The sequence below is a fragment of the Blennius ocellaris genome (assembly GCF_963422515.1).
Source record: "Blennius ocellaris genome assembly, chromosome: 3".
Taxonomy (NCBI): domain Eukaryota; kingdom Metazoa; phylum Chordata; class Actinopteri; order Blenniiformes; family Blenniidae; genus Blennius; species Blennius ocellaris.
In genome coordinates, this window is record NC_137652.1 from 15,097,413 (window position 1) to 15,125,293 (window position 27,881).

The window sequence follows — 27,881 nt, forward strand, 5'->3', positions numbered from 1 at the left end:
AGGACTTTCTTAAACTTGCATAATGTTGGTAACTATCACAATGCTTCTTTTGTCTGACCAACACTTCAAAGTGAAGACTAAGTCTACACAGACCAGGCCACATGGCTCAAACTTTCAGATGTTTCCTGTACAGTCCGTACAGCCTTCAAACATCTTGTCAACAACAATGTGCTGCTGCTGCCTTTTTCCTGGTGTGATGACCAAATCACTGTTCATTCAGTGCACCTGACAGAACACTGGGGGATAAATATTAGACCTGAATATGAGACGGGACATATTTCCAGGGGGAAAAAACTAAACGTTTTAAATTCAGATCAATATGACTTGTGGTCCTGGATTCTGAGGTAACTTTTGCTGTAACAAACTAGATAAAACATTAATGCCGTGGAAGTTGCAAATAGCTTTGGTTTTAATTTTTTTTAAATTTCATTTTGAACTTTTCTAAGTAATAATTAAGTCCTTTGTACTAAGTAGAAGGAACATTGCTATTGGAAGCACAAGGGTACGGTAAACTAAAATTGCACAGCGCTTTTGCACATAACAATGTGATTAATCGCAGAATATCCTGCAAATTATCTTGATCGATTATTTTAATCATTGTCCAGCATTACTACGCTAAATGTTTGATGCTCTTTTTTTTAGGGACAAATGAAGGGAGCAACAACTGTTTCCACTTTCCTTTCATCATGTTTCTAATACTGGCTCCCTGTTTATTATCGCACTCTCATTGTGACTAGTCAGTTTGTCTTTTTTTTTCTTCTATTCGACCCACCTTATTGAATGTGCTGCATCACTGAGAGACACAGTGCTTCACTTTTTAGTGACAACAATCACCTTCCTCCCCCTCTCTGCAGCCCACACAGGCGCTGGCCTCTTCCACAGCAGGGGCAGACAGAGGCAGGCCGGGCTTCATATGCAAATATAGCCTGAGTAGGCGGCAGCTGAGGCCGAGTGTGCAGCAATGTGAGAACTCTCACTGGCCCCGCCCACTGAGACCAGTTGCTAGGCGACCACTGCAGGGGGAGGCGGAGGAGGGGAGGGGCCGTGAATTCAACAACTGTTGCCTGATCTGAGCTCTCACTGTGTGAATGCCAGCGAGCCGGCGAGGGTGTGAGTGTGTGTGTGTGTGTGCGTGTGTGACAGAGAGGCAGTTAGTGTCGAAGATCCATCCCGCTCTGCTCCTCAGCCTCTCTCTCTGTTCGGACTATACCACTAACACAGGATTCACCCTTTGGACTGTTCCTCTTCCTCTTCCTCCTCCTCCTCCTGCAGTTAAAGGGAACACCTGTGTGTGCTGCGAGCTGTGTGTGTGTGTGAGAGACGGACTTAGCCCTGGTGTGCAGGACAAGTGGATGACTTCAGCGAAGGAGTGTTCGACTGGTGGAAAGAAGGACTCTGCTGATCATGGACTCCCCCCACTCGTGAACGGGGTAAGACTGCATCCAGCCTGCTAAAATGTGGGGCGGAGAAGGAGGGGGTACAAGGTTATTTGACAGAATGAGAACAAAATGCAAAAAGAGGGAAGAGACAAGGGTTTTGTGATGATCATTAAGATGATGAGTGGTGATATTCTGGGGGAAGACTGAAGAGATAATGGGGAGGGGGGGGGGTTAGGGTGTCTGGATGTGAGTGCTGCACGAAGCCCACCCTCAGCCTGCCTCACAGCTTGCCTGTCTGTCTTGCTCAGCTGTTGGTGTCTGTGCCATCCGTCTGCACTGTCCTGTCTCCTCTGCGGACCCTCTCTCCGTCCGCCTTCTAGCCCCCCCCCCCCCCCCCCCCCCCCAGTCATCTCTCTGTGTGTCTCGGTTCTGTTGCGGTTCAACATCTCTCTGACGGTAATGGGATTAATTGGAAACAGGGGTAGCAGGAAGGAGAGAGGGATGACGGAAAGAGGAAGTGATCGAACAAAATGCGAAGGGCGCAGGACAGATTTAGCATGTCCACGTGTGGCTTAATCCAAAGAATAGACAAATATTGATATAGTTTAGAGGAACACATGTGAGAGGATTTGTATCCCAATGCGACTGAGGGGAAAGAGTTGTTGTTTTTTTTTTATCTCAACACTTACGACTTACAGAATGTACACTTCAATTTGGCATTGAAAATGTTTTCTTAAAGTCATTTTATATTTTCATGGACTTAAAATAATCTTATGGTGAAACATAATAGTCTCTATTGACTACTAGTAACTTTACTTCATAGCTTTCTGCCACAATATTGTAACATGGCATTTCGAGACACTGTCCCATGAGATACAGTAAACATTTGTGAAGCACTTTGTGTTGCAATTCATTGTTTTTCTGAAAAGTGCTCTACAAATAAAGTTTGATTTCATTTAAAGTGCTGTTGGACAGTTCAATAATTATGTAATTAATTTCCTTAGGTATTACAACGTTTTTTTCCCCCTTTGAAACCAAGTCTTGATGTATATTAAATCACACTGTAAGGTAAATATAAGCAACAGTAAGGTTTGTAATTCAGCTACGGCCTGTTCTGTGATGTTTTTGGCATTACGTGTGATCGGTTTGTCCGATGCATCACTCTTTAAATAGGAAGGTGAGGTTAGGTTCATTTGCATCGTCAATAGAAGCATGTGACGTCAGACTGTAGTGGTTTTGAATACTCTGGGACTTTGGAACATTACATAATGAGATTTACTCTTCTTCAGCTGCACAGGACAGCCACTCTTTATTGTCCCACCACAAAAAAACATTCTCCAGAGACTTTGCCACATAAAATCATTTTCTCGAGTTGACATCCACTTTGATGTGTTTATTTAACAGTACTCTGTTTTTGTTTCGTCAGACAAGATTGTAATTCACCTCCAGCGTCTTTCCCAGTGCACAGTGTGTTCACCAGGACTAGAATAACTAGATTAACGTGCAGTGCTGAGCTGTACTGAGTGAATGGAGGCTAATCTGCAACAGTCACAACAGTCACTCCTCTCTCACCATTTCTTTTATTCATTCAAACACAACGATACTGAGTTAAAAAGATACAGACAAAACAAACTGTACCTTGATACAGAAGTACTTTTTATTTTTCCGGAGGAAGTGTTCTACAGTTTCCAAAACAAATTTTGACCTTGGTTAATTTTTGAGAACACAATGCAGTAGCTTTCTGGGTTTCATTGTGCTTTTCACTGAGATACTTACTTTACTGCAAGCACAGAACACAATGTTTGAAACAGACAGTTCACATGCAGCAGCTGACAAGAGACCGGCTCTTAACCACCTGCTGAGTGGCTGCCACAGACACTGAAATGCCCCCAATTCAACGGTCGCTTGTGAGTGGGCCAAAAAGCAGCTGCTCACAATGCACTTCGTTTAAGAGGATCTGTGATTTTTTTTTTTTGTTAAAGCAAGGAGTCTGATGATGACACACAACACACCTTAGCTGTTTTGGGAAGTTCTTGGGTTCTCCCTGGGAAAAAAAAACTGTCCCCCCTAAACAAATAAGAACATGTAGAGACTAATTGTATTGTTTTGTAACACTGACAGTTATCCTATATCAATATATTGAGGTTTCACACTAATGATCAGATAAAACAAGGTTTATCCACTCAAACTTGTCAATAAATCATTATTTGACGCTACACATTTTTTCCATTTATCATTTCTTGCTTAACAATTTTATTGATATTCATCAAACCTCTCATTGTGTGAAAACATTTAAAAGCTGCTCCAGTAGTTACAGGAAGTTTTTTCTACTTATTTATTGCCCCATCCTGCATTGTTGGCCCATAGATTAACCGTGAAAACGCATTTGAGGTTTGCTGTTTTTACTTTATGGCGTTGCAGCGTAAACAAGGCGTCTGTTGTTGCAGGAAGGGCATCCAGAATTGTGTAGCTAAGTCTACAGTTCAAGTTGTAAAGACTTAGTGTTGTGACCCCTGTAAAAGTGAGTAGTCAAAAAAAACAAAATGAAAAAAAACCTTGGACTGTTTTTATTGTCATGCTGAAAACAAAGCACTCCTGACTTTAACTTCACCCCTTTTGGTAATGGCCCATTTGTGTGTTTTCATGTTAAACATTACATAGCTGTCAGCACACACTGGAGAGTTGGGAGCAGTTGAAACCAGAAGGGGAAGTTTACGCGCACACACACACACACACACACACACACACACACACACACACACACACACACACACACACACACACACACACACACACACACACACACACACACACACACACACACACACACACACACACACACACACACACACACACACACACACACACACACACACACACACACACACACACACACAGATATTGATGCAGAGATAAGAAAGTGCAGTGTTTGGAATCGGATTATGCCATTTATTTGGTGTCATTCAAATGTGTTCATACACTGACCCACATGTAGCATGTTATGGTTACATGTTGGATAACAGCAGCAGTCAAACATAATCTCTGTGACCTTTCTTTTGAAGTCATGCACTATTTTATAGTCAATACTGATGGCCACTGTTGAAACAACACACACACAATGCACTCAGAAACTTTAATCTCTTTTAATCATAAGATGTTTTTCAGGTTTCTCTTGTTTAACTGGCCTATATTATATACACACCCAAATCGTTGTGAAACTGTTTGGACTGACACACTTCTTCTGTGATGGCGTTAATTTATTATCCGCTACCTGGAACTGTCAGACGGGCGAGTTTGAAACAACAGTAAACACAGACCCTCACACTGTTTCATCTCTTGGGATTGAATCTGAGCAGGTTTTTACGGAAAACACCTGCACACTGTTCCCTGTGTACCTGCACTATCCCTCCCTACATTGTCCTTTGTCCAGTGCTGCATTCTTGGTAATCCAAGTACCTACCTATTCCCCTCCGACAAATGTGTTTGTGATTGAATTATTTGGGGGGGGGGGTTTCTAGTACCTTATTTCATGCTCTCCCTGTTCTTGTTGGGGTTTTTCTCAGTCGCAGTTTCGACCCAGAGAGGAATGAATAGAAACTTTTTTTTTTAAAGTTTTCACCATTGAGAAGTCTCTGGAGTTTTTATACAGCGTATTATATGCATCTCGTTAGCTGAAACCGAACTTTCAGGCAGTGTTGACTTAACAAAATTGAAGTGAAACATGAGTCACCAATTCCCCTTTGTGCAATGTACAAGCGTGTGCGTCAACAAGGTTATTGCTCACATTTGGATCTGACAAAGAAGCAGGTATACATGTACGTAAGCACAAGCAGCGGATGTTTATGCCCATCTGTCTAAATAATGTTTGTAGGTGTGACAATGACCATTCCTCAACAACATATGTACACGTCAGGATTATAAAGTTGTACAAAGAAAAGCTGCAACTCACAAGACAGAAGAAGTAATCTGATGAGGGATTACATTTTGGGCATGATAGTGACTTCAATTAGTAATTCCCCATTTGACAAATCAAAAAAACACATCAGACTATCAGACTTCATACACACCTTTGGTAGGATCTGAGACTCGATAACACAAGCATCCCAATTCAAAGAGAGTGAAAGTGCCGACTATGAAAACAGAAGTGACACCGTTCACTTTTTTGGTGAATATATTTGTCGTGGCAGCAGTTGAGGAGCTTACAGTGGAAAGTGAGAGGGGATAAAATAAACACAGAGCGAGAGAGAAGAAACCTCTGCAGAGAAGCGCCTCTTATCTCAGTCGCTCAGTGTGGCAAAGCGGAAAGACTCTACCGCTCTTTCCTCCATCTCTCTCCTTTCCAATCTGCCTCTCACTCTTCTGCTCATGCATCCCGTCCTTTTTACTGCTGACTCACACTACATCAAGGCTTCATCGCTGTGGATTGATCCAGTACATGTCAGTTTGAGTGTCCGCTCGTTCAGCTTCACAATAGAGTAGTGCTCCTTTCTGTCTTTAGTGGAGCACAACTTACAAAAAAAAAAAAAAAAACTGCTGTCAACCATCAAAATATGCAACAGGAACAATAATTTAAAGATCCAAAAGCTGTTTGATTCCTTAAATCTAGCTTTGCTCATATGATGGATCATAAAAATGTTCTTAGAATATGTTTAAAAGGCAGTCCTCAGAAGATCTCAGCTTTCTTAAAGTCTTAAGGAAAGCTTTTATCTATTTTTCAAGAAATTAAGCTTCAACTGGGAGGCAGTGGATTCTTCTGTTACCTCACAGTAGGAAACTCTGGGTGTGAATCTGAGCCAAAGCTTTTCCCTGTTTGTTGCAAATTCTCCCTGTGCCCGCATGTGAAGATACTACTTCACATCTTGTGGTAATGCTGTTTTAATGGACACAAAGTATCTCGTCATCATTCTCTGCTTGCATGAAGATTAGTGGTGATTTGAAATGCATAGACATCCACACATTTCTCCACTGTAACAAAACAGTAAATTTATGTTTTTTCCAGCTCCAAAATAATATGGACCTTCAGCACTGTATTCTGAGCAGAAACAAATCTCATCAATAATGACTGCAGCAACTTTCATAATGTTTAGGATGGTGTTTGGGTTTCTGCTGAATGGGGACCTAATAATCGCTGACATGTGAATAGTTTTTCCCACATAAGCTATTGATGGAAACAAACGTGTGATGGAAACTGCCTAGAAAATGGCAAAAATAAATACACTATAAATGAAAAGGTACAGAAAACTATCAAGTATAGACTCATCAATGTGTTATTATTTATTAAAATGTCATATTTCTGTATTGAAACATTGTTATTGACATATTTTGATTTATAACTTACTCTGCTGTCAGCTACCTAACTCTTCTCATAATGCCCACTATGATTGACTCAAGAGTTTTTGCCACCAGTTGATGCAGCTGTTGACAAGTACACGTTTTGTAGACAAAGTAGTCCACTACTTATAATAACAAGAAAAGTTTGGTTGCAAAAACTTGCAGCAAAGTGTCAGAATTATTGATGACATCAAGTAATGAAAAAACACAAATAGGGAAGTGAAATAATGACAATCTACATAAATGTGTTCTTGTCGGTCCAGGTCCACTTTGTGAGCATCAACCTTAGTTAGCTGATCCAAGGATATTTTACTTTTGTGAGACTGTCAGTTAAGACAATTTAATTCTCCTCCTGGCGAACAAACTCACGGCTTTATACACTAACGTGCATCTCACAAACTTTGTCGTACAGTGATAACTGAAATGGAGTCAGGTAAATGAACTCATGATTTATTCATCATCACAAGGAAATTGAGGAGGAAAAGCTGTGTTTGTGTTCGTACCGAAAACAAACCCAGAAGGTGTGTCGGCAGGAGGAGAGAGAGGAAAGCGCCGGCTCAATCCTCTCAGGTGTTGCCTGCTAAAGAGCCTCTGAATGAGTAATGACTCTCTTCTCCCATCTTGAGCAACTGCAAAGAAACGTGTGGTAACATGACATGCAGAGGTCATGTTTTAGTGAAGGCAGAAAAGATCTTGTATTGCTTCCCTGATTGTGCTGGCCTTCAGGATGAAGAGGTCTCAGCGATGAACCCTTGACTAAATTGTTTTGGAGACGTCAGTTCATTCTCCATCCTGGACCCGCTCCGAGCTGCTCTGCTCTTTGGACTGTGACCTCAGATGATATAAGCGTCAGCAGAAAGCCACTCCTCTTCTAATCACTAATCACAACCTGAACACTCATTTTGCTGTAGTCATGTGACTAAAAGCACTCGCCCTTAGTTACTGCAGTCATTTCGAAATAAAAGAAGCACAGCCTTTCATTTCTTCTACTTTACCCACAATAGACCCAGGTGGTTTCTTTCACTTACCAAATCTGTATTGCTCACATTGGTATGGGTAATGTCCTCATCATTACCTCATTGATTAGACTGTAATCCATAATCCACGTCGACAAACGTCATGATGAAATGTTGACTTAAAGAAAACAGGTGACGACATCGGCACAAATTACTCACTTGCTGCATACTTACTGTACAGCCATGCCCATGAAGCTTCTTGACCCGGAGACTTTCTTTGCTTGTTTGATGAGCAGTGTGGTGAACTGTCTATTAACGGGTGGTTTTGGTGAACAAGTCGCATCTCCAATCTCGTATGGGTTCCCAGAAGTCGTTAACATGGTTAAATCAAATTTGTCATTATCTCAATTCATTGACAGTATTTGATTCGGAATTTAATTTTCACACCTGGGGGTTTTCCTCTGTCATGTCACATGTGAAGGATCTTCTGGCAAAATCAGTACTGTGATCCAGAATAAAACATTGTTTGAATAGTTTTGCCTTTACAACCACTTTAAAAATGGACATGAATGAATTTATTTGTCTCTTATGTTGACATCTTGAAAGGAGAACATTGTTTCACTCATCTGTTTGAATGAGAATTAAATACAATTACTATGTCATTTGGATGTTGCATTCGATCACTATCTTCATTTGCTGCATATTGTGATCTATGTTCTGTATTTCATTGTTGTTGTTTATTGCACCACTCAGATTCATATGAGGAATTCAGAAATCAGCTACACTTTCCCAGAACAACTTTTATTCTTCTTGTCTCTTTGATGTTTGCGTCCACTCACATTTTGCGCATTAATTGGATTGGTTGGATTACATTTCTAGGGTACTAGTAACGAGAAGAAATAATTGCATATTAAAAAAATGCTTGGAAGACTGCAAGACGCCTCCGACTCACTCTCTGAGTACATGTTTGTCTTTCTCTTGTGCTGCGATTTGTTCCAGGTCCTCCTTAAAGACAAAGACACTCATTTTCTTATTACTGTTTCTTCATTGCCTCCCTGGCAACTAATTACAGTGTAATTCTGTGTGGGTTTTTTTTTTTTTTTTTTTTTTTTCAAATTGTAGTCAATGTTGCACAACAACCAATGTAAGCGAAGCATAAAACATACATGACTCAACATTGTGTTTCAACATTCTGTCATCATGGTGTAATTAGTAGACGTCATTGCTTTTACGTGTCTTTTTCTTATTTCAACATCTGATAATCTGATCAATCTGACTTCAATTTAAAGTCGTTGAACAGGAAATATTTGACTGTGACTTAAAGTATATGTGTTGCATAGTTGTAGAATGGCTTTTTTGCCTTTGATTAAATATCCGTCTCTGTCTTTATTGCCAACATAAAAGTGGGAAGTACTCTGCTCTTCACTAAATATCTCCTTGCTACGTCTATTGCATTAGCTGGAAATAATGCCTGTTTCACCTCTGTCTTCCCTATGAACTTGGCTTCTCCCTAGTATGCACAACTGTTTCTCTACCTGGAAAATGTGGGCTGACAGTTTTCACATTTGCACTCAGGCTGGCTGAAATCTGTCATCTTGCAGTGTTTTTAGAGTTCACACTCACGCACAAGCGTAGTGTAGGTTGCCTTTTGGTTGCCTTTTAAAATTACCCCAGTGTGAGTAAGTAAGCAAGCAAGTATTGAGGATTTGTTTTGAGCACCTTGAATTTAAATGCACCTGCTGTGTAGGCACAGACTCAACTGGACATAGGAGCCAAAATTAAAGAAAGGTGTCTTAGAAATGAGACGTATGTATTCATTTTGCCTTTATGTCCTTTCCTGTGTTCGACACCAGTCGGATTTTGAGAGAGCATTAAAGAAGTGATTAGATGTCTACATTTTAACTGGGTCAGACCCTGCAGCAACAGTTTCACAGATTGGAATATATCTTTCCTTTTTGCTTGAAAGATGTGCAGACATATGTTGCTTACATGCTGTGCAGAGTGATGCTACAAAGTACTATCTGTTTTTATATGCCGAGATAGTGAAAAGGGAATCCATTAATATTCTTGAAAATATTGGAAAAAAAAAAAAAGTCTTGGTGTTTGATAACTGTGTGTTATCAGCAAATCTGAGACTCATCATATACATTCAACAATAATTAGGAGAATCAAGATGTTGGGTTTATTATGTGAGTTTGCAATTTGACTTGATAAATGATTAATTAATTAATAGCACAGCTAATATGTTTCATCCAAACTCTAAAGCCCAAAGTCATCGTTGTTAAAATTCTCCTTTGGCCAGCGGCAGTGTGGAGGCATGCCAGGCTTCAGGAAGTGCCGCTGCAGTTAATATGACAGCTGGTCTTGGCGTCCCAAGTTAAAAGCCGATGGCAATTTGGATGCTGTCTGATTGGCCAGCTGTGTTTTGTGCTTTGGGGAAATCGAGCAACTCAAAACACTTTAAATACTCGTGTTTTGGCAGATAAAGCCTTGAGGCGATTACAGAGGGGAAAACATACTGTCAATGCACAGGCACAAGCATTTGCAGACACGGTTCCTCCTGCCATCGTCACTTAATTTTATATCATCACAGCAGTGTAAAGTGACTTGCAGAGAGAAAAACCGGCTTGTGGTTGAAACACTTTCTGGAGGATGTTACTGTCCTTCTGTGTCTTTGACTGAAACAACAGCTTTACGCTAAAGCAAAACAATCATCCATATTCTTCTGAACAGATTAAAATCTGTTAAATCCTGATTATGAATCAATTTAACCTTCAGCATATTGCATCCATTAGCACAGGGAATATAACTTGTGAAAAACAAGCTGTTACATCAAGATACTTGTTTTTTTATTTACTTTATATAGTTTTATTTATGGTGGTTGAAAAAAAAAAAAGTTCTTCTAAATGTCATTGTTGCATCAAATGACCCAATTCTTTGCATGAGCAAGATTTCTGCCCTGCATTTTGATCAGTTTCCGCATTATCTGTTTTTAGGTATGTTATGTAAGGCAGTATAAAATATATTAAAAACCTCCACTTGTCTCTTCGCAACAGGTGACAAGCCGCCCACTGTGTTTGCTTGTTCAGTATTTTGAATTGTTGTACTGGGGGCACGGGGGGGGGGGGCTATTTCCTCGCCACACAGTGTGTTTCTTTCTCTGCTGCAGGGAAGGAATGCTAAAGAGACCTTTATCCTTTGTTTTATTCTCTGTGACTCAGCCTCAGATCCCATGGTGGGTCTTTGTCGAGGTACAGAGCCTCAGTTTGTGTGTGACGTTGGGGTTTGTGTTGTTTATTGAGTTGAGCATGGACATGTCTAAAAATTACACATCTTTGTATCGGGAAGGATTATGCACACATTGAAGAGGTAATTGCAGATCTAAGCTTTTTGATCAAGACAGTTTTCAATAATGTGACAATGATCTGCAAGCACAACAATTGCATAGTTATGCAGTGCCGTTGTTCTGTGCTTTGTTTATTTGCTTGTTTTAACCTAGACTAGAGATAGAAATGAGTGACAATTCCTTTTGTATTTTATCTTTATCATGGAATTTAGAGGTTAATGAAGCAACCTTGTAACTGGAAGTTTGGCTCGTTTGAATCCCACTACTGACAGATCACCACTGTGAGTCCCTGAGCAAGGCCTTTGGCCCCTGATGATTGGGCATTTGGTATAAAGCCAATGCCGAATCAAACATTCACATCACAGGATCCACTGTGACGGCCCTGGAAGCGAGCAGTCCAAACACACAAACAAAAGTATTTATATGTTAGTGGTGCTTTTAAAGGGGAAAATCTTGGTTTTATGTGTTGGGTTTTATTGAGCTTTAGTGTAGATAATGCTTGTTTCCTTTTTTTCTACTCCCAGTCTTGCTTAAATTCACCCTGATGATCACTGCACCACTAATTCCTTTTCCTCATTTTCTATAATTCCCTTTGATTCCTCAGCTTACCTTTTTTTCATGCCCCCTTTCTTCCCACCACTTTTACATTTTCTTTTCACTTGCTACTTGCTGTACTACATATCCCTATTCCTCCACTCTGCTTTCTTTCTTTTCTCTCTTTTTGTGGTCTTTTCACCTGCTCTCGCTTCTTCATTTGTGCGTTTCAGCTGTTCGCTCATGCTGAGGTTTGGCTTTGTTCTCTGTAGCATTAGAGCATATTTGAGCTATTTTTAAAGAGTGAAACAAGATGGAGTGGGACCTATGACCTCTGACCCCTCACCCTTCCACCCTTCTAGCGTTCCAGACCCCCTCAACCCTCTGTGAATGAGGTATTATTCCCACAGTGACTTTACTGAGTGCGACACTAAGCCTAAAATATAGTTTTTTGCCTTGGTGAAAATTCTTGAACTGCACTTAGAAGGGTATAAAGAGACAAAAACACTTTAAAATCTGGTTTGCATTGCTTTACTTTTTACCATCAGATAAACTTGTGTAAGCTCATCAGAAGGTGTTGTCTTGTATAATGTGTTACACAATGTTCTCCACAGTGCACTTCGGGGGGTTAAGTACTCCTTCAGTGTTACTGTTGTGATGTTTTTACTAACTGGAATCTCACAGAGTTCTTTGGAAAATATATGAAAGAGTCAAACAGCCGCAGGAATGTCTCCATGGCTCTTAACCAACAGATATGTTGAATAGAAGTGGTGGTTTTTGAAGCCTGTCACCTCAACTGAACTATTTATCACAGTTCCTCTGCATTTCATTACACTTAGGCAAATCTGGACCTCAAAGCTTCCTGATGCTTTAGTTTCCACCTTCTCTGTGACAGTAGACAACAATGATTACATGAAATGTTTAAACAATGTAATAGAAACAATGACGATTTTGCTAGTGTCTTTTTAAATGAAGTATGTATGTGCAGACGTGTCTATAGTCAGAAAAGAAACATCTGAGTTATGTTGAACAAATTCCAAGTATTCATTGTGGAAGATGACTATCTTAAACTGTTTATTAGTGTTTCTGTTGATATAGATACGTGGGTGATTTATTTTTTCTTCCTGCATCTGTTTCTTTCTGCAGGGTGGTGTGGAGGCGTTGGTTTATCCGGCCATCATGTGCACGCGGGCCGACTCTGACCCCGTCCCAGAGTGTCAGCTGTTTCCCGGAGAGGTGGAGGAGCCTGAGGAGGAGGTCTTGGACGAGGGCAGGGAGAGGGAATCGGACAGAGACAGCGCTGTAGAAAGCACGCAGGAGTCTGACACCTCTGACGGACTCACTAGACTCGAGGACAAGGAGGACGCACTGGGGGACCTGTTTTTCCCTGGGGAGAAGTAAGAACTGTTCAATTCCTCCGCCCTCCCCATCTGAAATGTTATCAATGTGAAGAAAAATACCCTGAATCTGTGTGAAATTGAAACGACATGTTCAGTGTATAGAACCAGTCTCTCTGTCTTTCTCCTCAGGTGTGGACAAACCAGTATCTCTGTGACTTCTGATTTATCAACGCGTTCCTCGGCTTCTCTGAACGAGGAGCAATTCGAGGACTACGGAGAAGGGGAGGAACCAGACTACACTCCCAGCAGCCCCTGTCCGGACGACGAGACTCGTACTAACGGGTACTCCGACCTGGGCTCATCTGTTCCATCAAGGTAAGAAGAACACGGAAGCACAAAGATACACGACTCGCTCATACATGCTTATATCCACGCACACACGCACGCACGCACGCACGCACACACACACACACACACACACACACACACACACACACACACACACACACATACACACACACACACACACACACACACACACACACACACACACACACACACACACACACACACACTCACTCCTCGGGCATCTGCAGTCTCTCCCACAGAAATCCACCATTTCTGTTGTCTTCTAATTTCTGTTCAAAGACAACAGAACTGGTCTCACATGCGCACAACACTCACCCACAGTCATCAGTGGTCCATCGAGTCAGAGGTGGACCTGGTTGGTTTTCCGCCCTGGGCGAACTCCCCCAATAACCCCCTTAAAGCATGTCTTTGGACTGGGGGAGGATCCCCAAGTATCCTGAGAAAACTCACACATGTACAGGCAGAGTGAAGCACGAGTGCTGGCTACTACACCACCATTGTTTTTGTGGCTCAAACCATCACACCCACTTCTATTGCGAGGATGACTAATTGATAATTTAGTATACTTATGACATTACAGTATTTTCTTTGGCTGTGAAAAACGAGTCATCTGGAAAAATGTTTGAAGTTCTTGTTGAGTCATCATTACTTTTCAACCCAGGGACAAATAGTTTTTTGTTCCCAAGCACATCTACAAAGCACAAACTAAGAAGTAACCGTGTGACAACCTGGAGAAAATTGGACATTTCAACTTGTCCAAATTCTTAAAGGTTAAATCGTGATGAAACAAACTGTCAAACACTGAACACTTTCTGCACTTTCAACTATATTAGGATTTAAAGGGTTTGAGTCTCTGCTCTGCTAACTCCAGCATCATTACCTGGCCTGATATTATTTTATATCAGCTATAGAAGTACAGCTTAGGAATTTCTGCCCCGAAGGCCACATTAATATTCATCAAAGGACTGTCTTTAATGGGATTAGGTTTCCCAGCTAATAGACAGGCAAAAGAAGCTCTACGCTCCTTTCACACATACCAAGCAGACAAAACTCGCCAAAATGGAGTTCGCATGGAGATTCAAATTGAAAATGACGCACAGATTTACAAGAAGTCTGAGGTATGACAAAAGAATTGAAATAAGTACAGTACAAAGTTGGTTCAAGGTTCACTTGCTAGCTTTTAGATAGTCACCAATTTGGGGGAAAAAGTTATTCAAAATGTTGTAACAGGTTTTTGAGGATTTGATTTGAGAGCTAAAAGTTAGCTATGATTTTTGAAAATTAACTCTATTGATTGGAATAGATTTACCATTTACTTTTGAAAGTATGTATTTGGGAAATGCTAATAATTTGGAACAGAAAAGTGATGAAAAACTGTTGCAGGCCCTTCTGATGGCAAGCGAGAGAAATATTTCCAAAAAGCGGCTAACTTCAGCTCCATCGTCTCTGCAAGGTTGAATTGACATTATTCTTGAAATTTTCAAAAGGGAGAAGTGAACCTACATAATGCAAACAAGACAAAAGCTAGTTGATCTATTGATCCATCTTCTGTACCACTTGATCCAATGACAGGATGCAGTTGGCTGGAAGCAGTCCAAGGGGTGCTCCGTCTGTGAGCCGACAGCACTCACTCACTGCGTATCTTTGTGTATTTACAGTGCAGGCCAGACGCCTCGTAAGGTGCGTCACCATTACGCGGGTGAAATGATGGATGTCTACTGTTCTCACTGCAGCAAGAAGGTCAACCTGCTGAATGACCTGGATGCTCGCCTCAAAAACCTCAAGGCAAACAGGTAGGATACTGAACACAGACACCCCAGACTTTAGTTGATGGTGAAATGGTTTGCAACTTCATCTTGTTTGCAAACCCTTCTGGCTAACCACTGCACTATTCTGACTGCCATCCAGTCAAATCCAATCAAATCACTTGCCTGTGCAGGATTTGCTGGCTGCAGAGTGATATGCGGTGTGAAAACTGTAACACGCACATAACTCCCCTCTCCACATTCTCTGAATGAACATATAAAGACACCTATTTCCATAAAATCGAAAAAGTTTATGAAGTTACTTTCAGAAACAACCATGGTGTCTTTAAAGGTTATAAATATACCCTGCTGTTTTACTCAGACTGAGAGACCTATCATGTGCAATGCACACGATGCACGTACAGGTTTCTGAGAGCATTAATCCACCAACATTGGCTGACTGAGATCAAGTGTTTTATTTTTGAGATGAATGTCATAATTTTATCATGATGACGTTTTAAGCGTTCATTCTCCTCTTTCCTGCATGAGAAGACGCATTGTCATTCACATGCAAACCTACAAATGCTAATTAATTATTATGTAATGCTGCCACTCCCATGCTTAGCTCATTAAGTATTGTAATGGGGAGCTATTACTGGACACGTAATCTGAGGTGACCATCAATAGCCTCCCGAATACATGAACGCTCTCGCATGCACATGCTGTCACAACGTGGGGGATCTGAACCCGGAAGAAATGTGTGGGTTAATCTGTTACTTTGACTCTGCCGACTCTGCAGGATTTCTTCAGAAATCCACCGTGGCTCTAATTAGACCTGCTTTCCCTCAATGAATAATGAAAAGGGGAAACTCGGGGGGGAAAGCGTGAGAAAGAGAAAAGAGCAAGATGGCAGCATGAATGAGATGGAAATTAGAACCTATTGATTAGAGCCATTATGCTGAACAGGGCATGGGCACAGATTGAATTTGATTTAGCTGGGAATGGATTTTGATGAAGTACTGTAAGAGGATAATTGATAACTAAAGGAACACTGAAAGCAGCTCGTATGATTGAATCAAATGAACACATAAACACATTAACAATATTTTTCTCTCCAACAATTTAAAAATTATTATTTGGGTGGGCTTTTGCTCCTAACGAGGACAGAATGTTTAATGAATTGTTTGTGCATATTGATTCATGCAATCATATTGATTGCAGGAAATGCATTTGATGTTTTTTTTTGACATTTTACATAGTTCATAGACTTTATTAATGTTGTCACAGCAGGTTGAATCCTGGTGGTTTTCATAGTTTGAACCAATCAAACCCTAGCAAAGTCAAAGGTTGGCTACATTACACTGTGTTCTCTTGCATAACTCTTGAACCTCAAGCCCTTGTCTTCTGTGTTAGGACTTGATGATGACATTAGTTTGACGTCAACATCAGCTGTCATATACCGCATGTAACCCTGCAGTATGTCTGCTAATTTTTGTTGATCCAATGTGAAATCCATTACAGAAACTCTCCTCATACTGAAATTCTTCAGGCTTTTTGTCACCCCGAGACAGTTCCTGAGCCGAGTGAAAAGACTCCCAGTTTGCTGAACTGGGACTGAAATTCTGATAACATTGACATGTCCTCCACACGTTTGCCTTTCTCTCTTTTCTTTACACGCCGTCTGTCAAAAAAGATCAAATCTTGATTGCCATCAGCAGTTATTTCTGCTGTATTGTCGAGCTAAGTCTAGACATATCTTTGTCGACTCACTGGAAAAGAAAAAAAAAATCAGATTAAAAATGTTCTTTTTCTCTTTTGCAGCCCCAACAGAAAAATCTCCAGCACTGCCTTTGGGAGGTAGGCCATTCACAAGCATGTGTGTGCCTTACTGTATGTGTTTCTGTAAAAGGAAAGGTCATCCTCTTGTACTGTCTCTATTTATGCATTAAACAACCTGCTCTGCACTTGTTTGTTCTCCTTGTTGATATAGGCACACATGCAGAGCCAGATTAGTGGTGACTGCTCCCTTATGTCAGCTGTCCTGCCATTGTTTCCCTAACGTCGAGTTAATTACTAACTAGTTAATCAGATCAAACAGGAGGCATGAGGATGAACTGACTCTCCTTCAGGCTTATTGGGAAAAACGTTCTCACTTTAAGTTGAGAAAGTGAGTTGAGACGTCAGCTTTTTCTAATGGTGGCCATGTTTTTCCACTCTGAGGCCCGCTGACCAATGCAGGGGCGAGATGTTTCTGTAACTAGGCTTCCGTCCTGTTTGCAGTCACGGAAACTGAGCTATAGTGACGGAGTGAAAATAGCCTGTCAGACCTGATCTATTTTTTCAATATAAGGTTTGGCTCACCCTCCCTGTTCTTTGTACTGCCTGGTTTGATTACTTCTCCCACATTATTGCTCTTTGTTACTTTTCTTTGATTATATTTCCTCTTCCTGTTCCTCCTCCTCCTCCTCCTCCTCCTCTCCTCTACTGGTTTTTCTGAAGTCAACACACCTGTGTGAAGGGTAAAGTCACGTCACGAGTGTCATCATCGAGCACAGCCAGATATGAGCACACCTGTGTGGGTGTATGCAGAGCTGTGTGCTAATTTTAATTCCGTTTGCAGCAGCTTACTCTGCTTGGCGTTGCTCTTTACAGTCCTTTTCTGCCTCACAGCAGCATCGCTGCAGAAGCCACCGTTTCTCACTCGCTCTCACATGCACCCACAAGAACACATATCAGTATATACAATCACACCGAGAGGCAGTTATAGTCTGGATATGTTCCCAGCGGATTTCTTATGTATTTCTGTCTGTTTCTTTGTGCAGGCAGCTGCTTCACAACAGCAACTTGAGCAGCAGTAATGGCAGTACAGAGGACCTTTTCCGTGACAGCATCGACTCGTGTGATATCGACATCAACGAGAAGGTACGGGAATCTTTGTTCCCTTGTGAGTCTGCGCTTAGTCTATATGTTTTCATGAGAAAACATTGTTTAATGGATTTATTCTTCTGTACAAGCACACACTCAAGTTCAGTAGCAGCAGCAATCAACTTGTGAATAATGAAACATATCTTACCTTCAGCTTATGCTCATATTGTATCACTAAAAATCCTGTGTTCAGAAATGTTCCTGGTGGAGGTACTGCGTAAATTGAGAATACAAATTGTTATGAGCTCTGCCAGGAGTCTTAAGATTTAAAAATCTAGGAAGAGCCAGTTTCACAGTTAGTGGCTGACAGTTCATGACTCATTATAGATTATATATAAAACTACAGTATTATCTTATGTAGGCATAGCCAAATGTTTTCCATTTGTCTTATGTAAATATTTCACGGTGTTTTGCGTTTTCTACCTCCTAGGTGTGTGCGCGCACGCACACACACACACACACACACACACACACACACACACACACACACACACACACACACACACCCTTAAAGAAGTCACTAATTTACAAATGTAATTTGTAAATTACATTTGTTGTATACCTTATCAAGCGGTTTTACCCATCCTGCTTAATACATGTTTGTTAAGTCAGTGGTGTTCTTTTTTTTCCAGGTGAGCTCACTTGAGAGGAAGGTGGCAGAACTTGAAAATGAGATTTTGATGAACAGCGACCTCAAGTCCAGGCTGAAGCAGGAGAACACACAACTAGTACACAGGTAGAGTTAAAAACAAGATTAGGCGAGACGAACTGTGGTGCAAGGACATATTATACAGATGTGTTCTCTGTTGGTGACAGACTTTGGATAATACAATATTTCTACAGTTGATATTAACCTAAGAGTAATGCTCAACTTTTTCTCAGTCCTGTATTAAGAGGATTGTTTTTTGTTTTGTTTTATTCAGGGTTCATGAGTTGGAAGAGCAGCTGAAAGACCAAGAGATCCGAGCAGAGCAAAACCTGCAGGAGGGTTTAAGAAGACATCGAGAGTTGTACAGCAAGATGGAGAGAGATAAGAACACGCAGATTGAGCTGCAGAGTAACAGGTGAGAAATCCACAATTAGCCAAGCATTCCAGCCCACGTGACGTGATTGTTTCATTGATCAGGTTCTGATGGTATATATGCGTAATGTGTGTGTAAACACACGCACATACTGCTGTTCTCCACTAGTCTCCTTTTATTATCTCGATTTTGTGTTTTTAGAGTCAGGATGCTCGAGGACGAAAACTGTGAGATGTCCCTAAGCATGTGCCGACTCAAGTCACAGACGGAGAAACTGGATGAGGTATGCCATATTTACTTATTCTAATTTCCATTAGTTTATTTGCTCTTTTCTTTATTCTACCAATGTTTTCACAGCTTAAACCTGAGCAATTTCCATTTTTCTTTCTAATGTTGCAAGTTGTAGTTTAAAAAAAAAAAAAAAAGAAATGTATAGATTTTACTCTGTGTATTTGTTCATTCATCCTCAGGAGAAGCAAAGAATGACAGATAAGCTGGAAGATACAAGTCTGCGCCTAAAGGACGAGATGGACCTCTACAGGAAGATGATGGACAAACTGAAACAGAACCGGCAACAGTTCCAGAAAGAGAAGGAAGCCATGCAAGAGGTGGGAGGGAGTGTTTTTTGTAATCTAACACACACACACACACACACACACACACACACACACACACACACACACACACACACACCCAGCAAAGTTTATTCAATGGCTGGTTTCCTGCACTCTGTCACTCGCACTGCTGTTATTTCAGCTCATACACTTACAGTACCTCCACCTACAGTAATCTGCTTTTGGGTGACATAACATTGTTACACTCCCTCCCTCCCTCCCTCTCTCTCTCTGTCTCTCTCTCTCTCTCTCTCTCGCACAGCTGATAGAAGATCTGCGTCGAGAGCTGGAGCATTTGCAGCTCTTCAAGCTGGAGGCGGAGAAGCCGAGCCGGGGTCGCAGCTCTTCTTCTGGTCTTATGGACTTCAGTAGTCGGACCAGAGAGGTGGAGCTGGAGCACGAGGTCAAGAGACTCAAGCAGGTACTGATGAAACGCCGAGTTTCTTTGTGCATGGTCGGCCCCACTAAATGCTGCAGTTACCCGGAGTGCTCAGATGTTTGCATGTAAACTTTAGGGAACGGAAGTAACAACGGACCTTTTATACCTCTTTACTAAGTCTATTTGTGTAAAGAGAATAAAAGTTAAAATCAAGTCAAAGTCACTTTATTTGTCAGTTCAGCTACACATTTTCGCACACAGAGACCCAAAATAGCTTTTCACTCTCACACGACATTTTTTAGTAAAATACATATGACACACGCTCAAATATAATAATTTAGGCTTAAACAAAAGTAGAAAATTGTAGACATAACGGTGAATAAAAAACCCAACAGAGAGGTCAAGATGAGAGAATTATTGTCATCTCAGTGAATTGTGACACTGATGAGATTCCTGTATTTTACGGTGCTATTAAAAGATACATGGATGTGTGAAGAGGTGTGAACTGCACAGAAGGGTGAGCAGTGTAAATTAGAGTGGATGCAGCGTATATTGCATTTAATTTTCTATAATCAGTGAGTTATTCAATGAATATGGATGCATCTTAGTATTTTTATGCGTTTCATGAAAGGATACATTCGGCTACTTGTTTATCTCTCCTTGTTTTTTCAAGTTTGGCCATTTTTTCAATTTGTCTTGCTCATGATTGTGATCAAGACTTGTATACGTATCTATTTTTCTGTAAATGTTACCTTTTCTCTACTCAGAACTGTAATTGCAAAATGCTTTATTTTTTGCAAAGAAATGCAATGTTACACTTCAGCAACATCATTTTTGCGTTGCATTCATTTCCTGGTGGGAATATATCTGCATGTTTTCTGCTGCAAACTGCATAACATTTTATATTAAGAAACTGGATAATGATTACATTTCCATATTGCTCATCTTATGATTCATACATGGTGATACAATATACATCTGGAGTCTATACGGCAACAGAATTCATCTACACTTATGACATGATTATGCATTTCCAGTGAGGTCATATTGTTGGTTTCATACGCTGTACAGTCTTGTTTATAAAGCAGGGCAGAACTCAATATGAGTTACTAATATTTTAACAGTGCAGTGGAGCGTGGAGCACAATGCAGCTTTATCACGGTGTATGAGGATACCGGCTGCTGAGTGCATGTGTGTTTCTTTTTTGTTCTGGTATGGTACCTTGCTGTCAATAAAAATAAATATTTTCCTTCAAGTATCTGCCTGCTACAGTTTCAGGGTCAAACGTTGCTCCTCTGCAAAGTGGATAGACTTGATGCCAAGTAAACATTGGAGATAAAGGGTGTAGATGCTTGAAGTGTTTTTCAGATGTTCTCTGACATGATGGTTCAAATCGAGGAGTCATTGATACTTGTGTGTGAATCTCTCAAGTGAGAAAAAAAAAAAAACACATACAAAAACCAGCAGCCCTGGAGGCAACTTAAAAAGGATATACATCCAGTCTTTCAATACTGCTGATTCACACTGCATATGTTTTTTTTTTTCCAGTGGAGTTAACGCAATAAAGTCCATGTGCTCTTTTAGCCATTTCTCCATTTCAGATCTTTGAACGATATATTTTTATTGTTTATGGTTGCACAAATATCACTTTCTGCAGTGAAGAGTTTCACTATGAGAGGGGCTGCCCTCTGGTGTTCTAGGTGGAGAATGGACTCTCTCATGCTCTCGCTCTCGCTCTCTCTCACTCTCGCTCTCTCTCTCATGCCTGTCAGTGCACCTCTGTAAATGTCTATATGTGTGTGTGTGTGTGTGTGTGTGTCCAGCGATTTGTGTCCCAGGACTTTCTCCCCCTTGAATTCCAGCACCTGGTGTTGTCTGGGGCTCAGCTCCGTCCCAGTCTGATGGTAAAATTACTTCTGTGACCTTTGACCTCACGATTAACCACTAATCACATGGCGTAGAAAGACCTTGCCCAGGCTGAAATGGGGTCAGCTGTGCAATTCCCTTCATAATGGTTAGGGTTGAACAAAGGGAAGGGCAAACTGACCTCTTGTCAGCAGTGAAAGGCAACTTCATCACAGAGCTTTTATAACACACCAGACCAAGCAGGGGAACAGTTTGTTCTGTAACACACATAACCCACGTTACGTCTTGTAGGTGTTGCCAAAACACATGTGCTCTGCTGTGTGTCCTGCTGAATGAGATGCGAAGCATCGTGTTTGGTCGTGTGGGGTTGAGTGAGGCTTTAGTAGTGTCCACTTTATAAAGAAACTTTTTGGCGTTGACGTGGCCAAGTGGTCAGAAACCTCGACTTTTCTTCTCCCCGCTTTCCTCTATCCTCAACCTCTCACTGTCACCCTGTATTTTTAGGAGAACCAGAAGCTGAGGGAGCAGAATGAAGAGCTGAACGGTCAGATCCTCAGTCTCAGCTTGTATGAAGCCAAGAATCTGTTTGCCACCCAAACCAAGGCCCAGTCGCTGGCTGCTGAAATAGACAACGCCTCCAGAGACCAGGTAACACCAGTGTGATGTCACCAGCGCGTCGTGAAACTGCAGTTCTGCTTCTTTTGCAATTCTCTTCTGACAATAAACATCAACACATCTGCGAGTGAATGAAACTACCAAAACGTTGTATTTCCAGGCCAAATCACAACATGGCAGTTGTACATTGTTCTACATTTGTGTCTACACTGCATGTTGTCCTCAGTAATTACTGCCACATTTGACACAAAACTGCTGATAGTACGAAGAATATAAAATAACCCGACTTAAAATAGATCAGCAGGATTGCCCACTGATGCAGTGAAACAATAATCACTTGAATATAATCCATAGGTTTTATGGATATTTGCTGAATGGGTGACCATCAAACTTTTAATTCTCATTCGCTTTTGATTCATTGCCTAATTTTTACAATCAATTTGATCCCCGTTTGCTGTTTTTGCTGTGGAAGAATAATAATGGAGACGATATTATTAAACATTGAGAACAATGGGAATTACTGTCACCATCTTCCTTGAGCAGCATCATGATAAGCATGCATCGACTCTTACAATCTCAAGGGTAACACACTGTGCAACATTTGTAAAATTTTCTGAATAATCAGTTTTCAAATGAATTTTGATCAAGCATTATTGTGCGTAGCTTCCATCTGCATTATGTCTCAGCGTTGGAATCAATTTTGACAATACTTCAGTTAATGTAACACACATTGTAGAGAAACCGAAATGAAGTTGGGTTCTTTAATTTGTCCCCCCCAGCTGATGGAAGCCTTGAAGGAGCAGGAGGAAATCAACCTACGTCTACGGCAGTACATGGACAAAATCATCCTCTCAATCCTGGACCACAACCCCTCCATTCTGGAGATCAAGAACTAGCAGTGACTCCGCTGGGATGAGAATTGTTCCTGATCTCGGAGGAATGAGGCTCATTCCAGTTGTTGGGACTTGTGGAAAGAGACCAAGCCAGTGGAATATAAATAGACATACATCGCCCCCTGCTGTTTGAGTCGGACAAAAAACATCCTCTCCAGCTTTGAACGTCATGAGTTTTCCGGGTTAGTGACTGCTCACTGATAGGTGATTATTCTACCGAGACCGTCACAATTTTCATCTCATGTTGGCGACTTCATCCCAGAGGAATCCTGCACCCAGAAGGCTTTGAGGATCAGTACCGTCCCTCGATCGTAGAACACTTGGACATAATGTATCGTGGCATGAAATCTGGAACAGTGTAACAGACTTATACTACTGAATCCTAATGTACATCGAGCTGCTTGGTGTGGTTTAGGGATACACATTTTAGGGAAAATATGGCATGTAAAAGAAGCAGGTAAGTAACTGTATTACCTGCGTTAAACAGAAATGAAGGCAGATCCATGCCTGACTTGTAAACTGCCCTCGTAACATGGGTGTTCTCTGAAAGCGTCGAGCTGAAAGGTTTGGATAAGCAAGTGCTTTAAGAAAGCTGAGGGATGAGGCCGAAGTGGTTGAAGAAAGAAGAGTGCCTAGATACTAAGCTCACAATAGTGACTTAAGGAGTGTTCACCCTGAAGTTGGTGGTGATGTTACATGATGTATTGTGTATGTGAGCAAAAGAGGCTTTTTGTGAAGTCAGTGAAGGTACATTGAAGGTGAACATGTTTTGTTTTAGTTTTTTTTTTTAATTCTTTAATTGAGAACATGTCTTCCAGGAAATGCAGCGCTTGCAATGTCAATCAGTTGGAGAGTGAATATGTTTCACCGAGAAGTGGTCCTTAGTTGGTTCAGGCGTGTAGCAGCGTCACTTATTGTTGACGCATGAGCTGCAACCCAGGAGTGTCTTGAAACTGTAATTCCCCCGTGGCTGCTATTCGCAAGCAAAGCTTGAGCTTGAAAAGATTCACTGTTGCTAGCAATAGACTTACAAGATGTTGCACAGAAATGTAATGACAGAGTAAGGTGAATGTAGGTGATCATTTGGTGGATTTGTAACCATTTAACATGGTTTACCGAGTCATTTTTTTCAGCGAAAACATCTTTTAAAACACTGGATGTGACCATACGCAGGTGACTGTTTTTGGTTTAATAAACTGGATTCATGAACTCATTGACATATACAGGTTGCAGATTGTAGTAAAAACCCTGATTGGCTCTCTGAAACTCTAATACTGTAAATATCTTGAATGTACAACTTGATATGTTACTTTCTGTGGCTAAAAGATTTTAATTCAAATCTTTGTAATTGATTAAGGCATGTGGTGACACATGCACAGTATTCAATACTGTAAGGATGAGAGCATTGTGTTAAAGAGGGTACAATTACAATCTGCTGTATTATGTAATAAGTCTAAACTTGAGTTTTGCTTCCTTGCACACGCAAAAAAAAATCTTTTGTTTCCTTTTGCATGGTTCACATTTTCTTCTGTCTGTGCCTTTTGAGGACAGATGGTGGCAAGATGATGTTGGTCTATATTTACAATGTTTCGAGGCTACGTTCAATGTCTATATTTGACATATTTTCTTGACTTGTAAATGTTGTAATTATATAGTGAAAATTTGTATTCCTGTGCCACTCACCACTCTTTTTCAGATCGATACTATAAGAACTATTTTATAAAGTTTTATCAAGAACAAACCTGTGGTTGTTTAGGTGTCTCGCTAGCAATGGAGCACAATGCTTTGTGTGTTACACAAAGTCAGATTTTATTAAATTTTTTTGCATTTCACAATATTTTGTTAGCTATGAAAGTCATCAGATTTTTATATGGATGTGCAGACTGTCTTCCTAACAATGAGCTTCATGGGCAATATTAGCTGGTTAACAGTTTCAGCTGATTTGTGTTGTACTTTCTTCACAAATCGTTTCCACTATATAGCTCCTCATACCTTCAAGGATAAATTTTTTTTTTTTTTTTTTTTAACACATCACATTGAGCCACAAAACAGTCCTAAAGTTGTGTCGCTCATAAATTTAAAATTCTTCAGGCTATCCAGTGGAGTCAGCTCAAATGGCAATAAAAAAAATGGCAGTGAAGTTGGCTCTTGAGATATCTGTCAATTTGATTCATGTTTAAATCTTCTCTTTTGTAGAAGGCCTTTTAAAATGTGAAGTAATCCACACTGTTTCTCCACTTTATGCTGCTGACTTCTCAGCTTTCTAATTATGTGACATACTCTTGCTGTAAATAAAGTATTTTTGCTTATCCATAGCAAAAACACATGTTCAGACTCCTGGTTGAATGATTGAAAAATATACTCTCATGTTGGTGTTTGTTACTTTGTTTTGTTTGATTATGACAAATTGAAGAGTACTTGAACGAGTCCCAGCACCTCTCCTTGAGTGCATTATCTATTGATTATATATTGGGCATGTTTGTTGAGTGCCTGGAAAGCCGAATGTCGTATGCCCATAATTAATATATGACTAAAATGAGATATTGTACATTAATGCATGAAAACATTGAACATACATGATTTCCCTTGCCTCACCTCCCTCCCTGATTTTTTTTTTTTGGGGGGGGGGGCTGGGGGACTGCCTGTTGCATTTTTGTTTTTGCAAGAATATTGTATATGTTGTTTTGTATATTTGGGTGTGTCCGCCAGCATTTGGCTTCATGGTATTGTTATGACATCAGAGATTGGAGAGGGGGGCTGTTGCCATTATCAGTGTCCATTTGGAAGGGCTCCAAAGAAAAAAAGTTTGAAGACCAATGTCCTGTTGAAAGAGGGCGTTAGTTACTGGGTGTTCTTGGCTTCATGATATCCCTGAGGTGGAAAATGAGGGGAACAAATACCCCTGCAACACTGACGTTGTTGCCAGTGCCGATAGAGTAATGTCAGCTGAAACTCTATCAACAGTCTGTGAAAGTAGATCAAGACGCGGGGCTGAAGATTAGAACTACAGCCAACACTTACAAATAGCATTGGTACTAGTTTTAAACTTGTACGAGTTTCGCATATGAACATATGTGGTTAATGTCAATAGACATCTCACTTTCTGGTCAGTTTAATGAGACTTTTCTACACATAACACAAACGTTTGTAAATCTTTCTGGGGGATTTAAAAATTTTTAAAAAGTTTTTTTTAAACTGCCTACAAACCTGGATTTATTTAAAAACTATTATAATTACTAATTATTACTTTTTTTTTTCGTTTTTTCGAACGAAAAAAAGTAGTTCCTAAAACTCGTAAGGGGATCAATTCTATCCCTTAAGTTCAATTAGTTTTTCCAATAAAATAAAAAAATAACCTAAATAAATCAGATGGCGTATTTACGAACCTTTTAACACAGTGAGGGATCATGAGAGCGACACATTTACTTCCGGAAATGTGTACAATTTGCCATATCAATCCGCGGTCTGCGCAAAGTGGAGGTGCGTAGCGAAATCATATTGCAGGTAAGAAGCTCATTAAACGCAATCCTAATATGGAGCAATCTATGGTTTTTAATTATCTAGAAAGCTTGATTAAATGTTTCCACCCTTGTGTTACCGATGTCTTATGTTTTGGTTGCAGACTTTTTGCAGTTGGTAAATAGACACGAGGGTAACCGCAGGCTAACTGCGCTGCGCATACCGGAAGTAATTTACTAATGAGCCACATAAATATTATTGAAAATGTCCTTTGTTTTAATAATATACACTCCACTTCTGTAAACATAGCTGGGATAACAGCAAAACATTCAGCAATTGTAAAAAGTTTTAGCAGGTTATTGTAGTATTGCTAATCAAAATCACTATCAGCTGTCAATATGTGATATAAATTGAACACTTGTTTTAGACTTGAAGATTTATTTTATTGTTTTTTTCAGGAATTTTTGGAAAGCTCTTTGTGATATATTTGTATATTTGAAATAAAGTAAAGAAAATAATATAAAGATGTGTTAAACTGATTGGTTGTGTATTTATGCATTGGTTGTGTGTCTGTGTATTTGCAGTATGAGGACACTTTTAAAATATTTTAATTAAATAATCATTTTATTTTATAAATAATACTATAAAAATGTTGTTTAAATTGTGATTGCTCAGACAGGGAGTCGAGCGATACCAGTGCCGTAAGATCAATACTTAATTTTAGTTTCTCTCCTGTTTTCTCTTGCAACATGAGTAGCCTGTCACTTTGAATGACAAGTGCATTGTGGGAAGTGAAGTCGTAGCATATGCTGGTTTTGGGAGGTCTCGTTGTTGTTGCCCGCTGCACTCCAGTGTTTTACTGCAGGTGTGTGTGTGTGTGTGTGTGTGTGTGTGTGTGTGTGTGTGTGTGTGTGTGTGTGTGTGTGTGTGTGTGTGTGTGTGTGTGTGTGTGTGTGTGTGTGTGTGTGTGTGTGTGTGTGTGTGTGTGTGTGTGTGTGTGTGTGCGAAATGACTGAGTTCGTCCAGCGGGTGTTTAAAAGAGGAATAAACGGCCACAATTCTGAAACCGCAGTCATCTTCCCTTCTTCCTCCTTCCAATGCCACATCA

General features: G+C 40.4%; 1 protein-coding gene across 2 annotated transcripts; it reads left to right on the plus strand.

Moving 5' to 3' along the window:
• Window positions 1-1,125: 1,125 nt before the first annotated feature.
• Window positions 1,126-25,594, plus strand: rab11fip4b (RAB11 family interacting protein 4 (class II) b). 2 transcript variants are annotated; one of them, XM_080519419.1, is made up of 14 exons: window positions 1,126-1,430; window positions 12,693-12,943; window positions 13,076-13,261; window positions 14,914-15,048; window positions 16,822-16,857; window positions 17,823-17,922; window positions 18,558-18,661; window positions 18,849-18,989; window positions 19,149-19,230; window positions 19,418-19,555; window positions 19,824-19,982; window positions 21,764-21,844; window positions 22,311-22,454; window positions 23,201-25,594. In XM_080519419.1, the coding sequence occupies exons 1-14, from the start codon at window positions 1,353-1,355 to the stop codon at window positions 23,315-23,317; spliced, it is 1,752 nt and encodes a 583-aa protein (XP_080375545.1). In that variant the 5' UTR covers window positions 1,126-1,352; the 3' UTR covers window positions 23,318-25,594. The 2 variants fall into 2 exon arrangements, with proteins under 2 accessions (XP_080375545.1, XP_080375546.1); XM_080519420.1 differs by lacking the exon at window positions 21,764-21,844.
• Window positions 25,595-27,881: the final 2,287 nt, after the last annotated feature.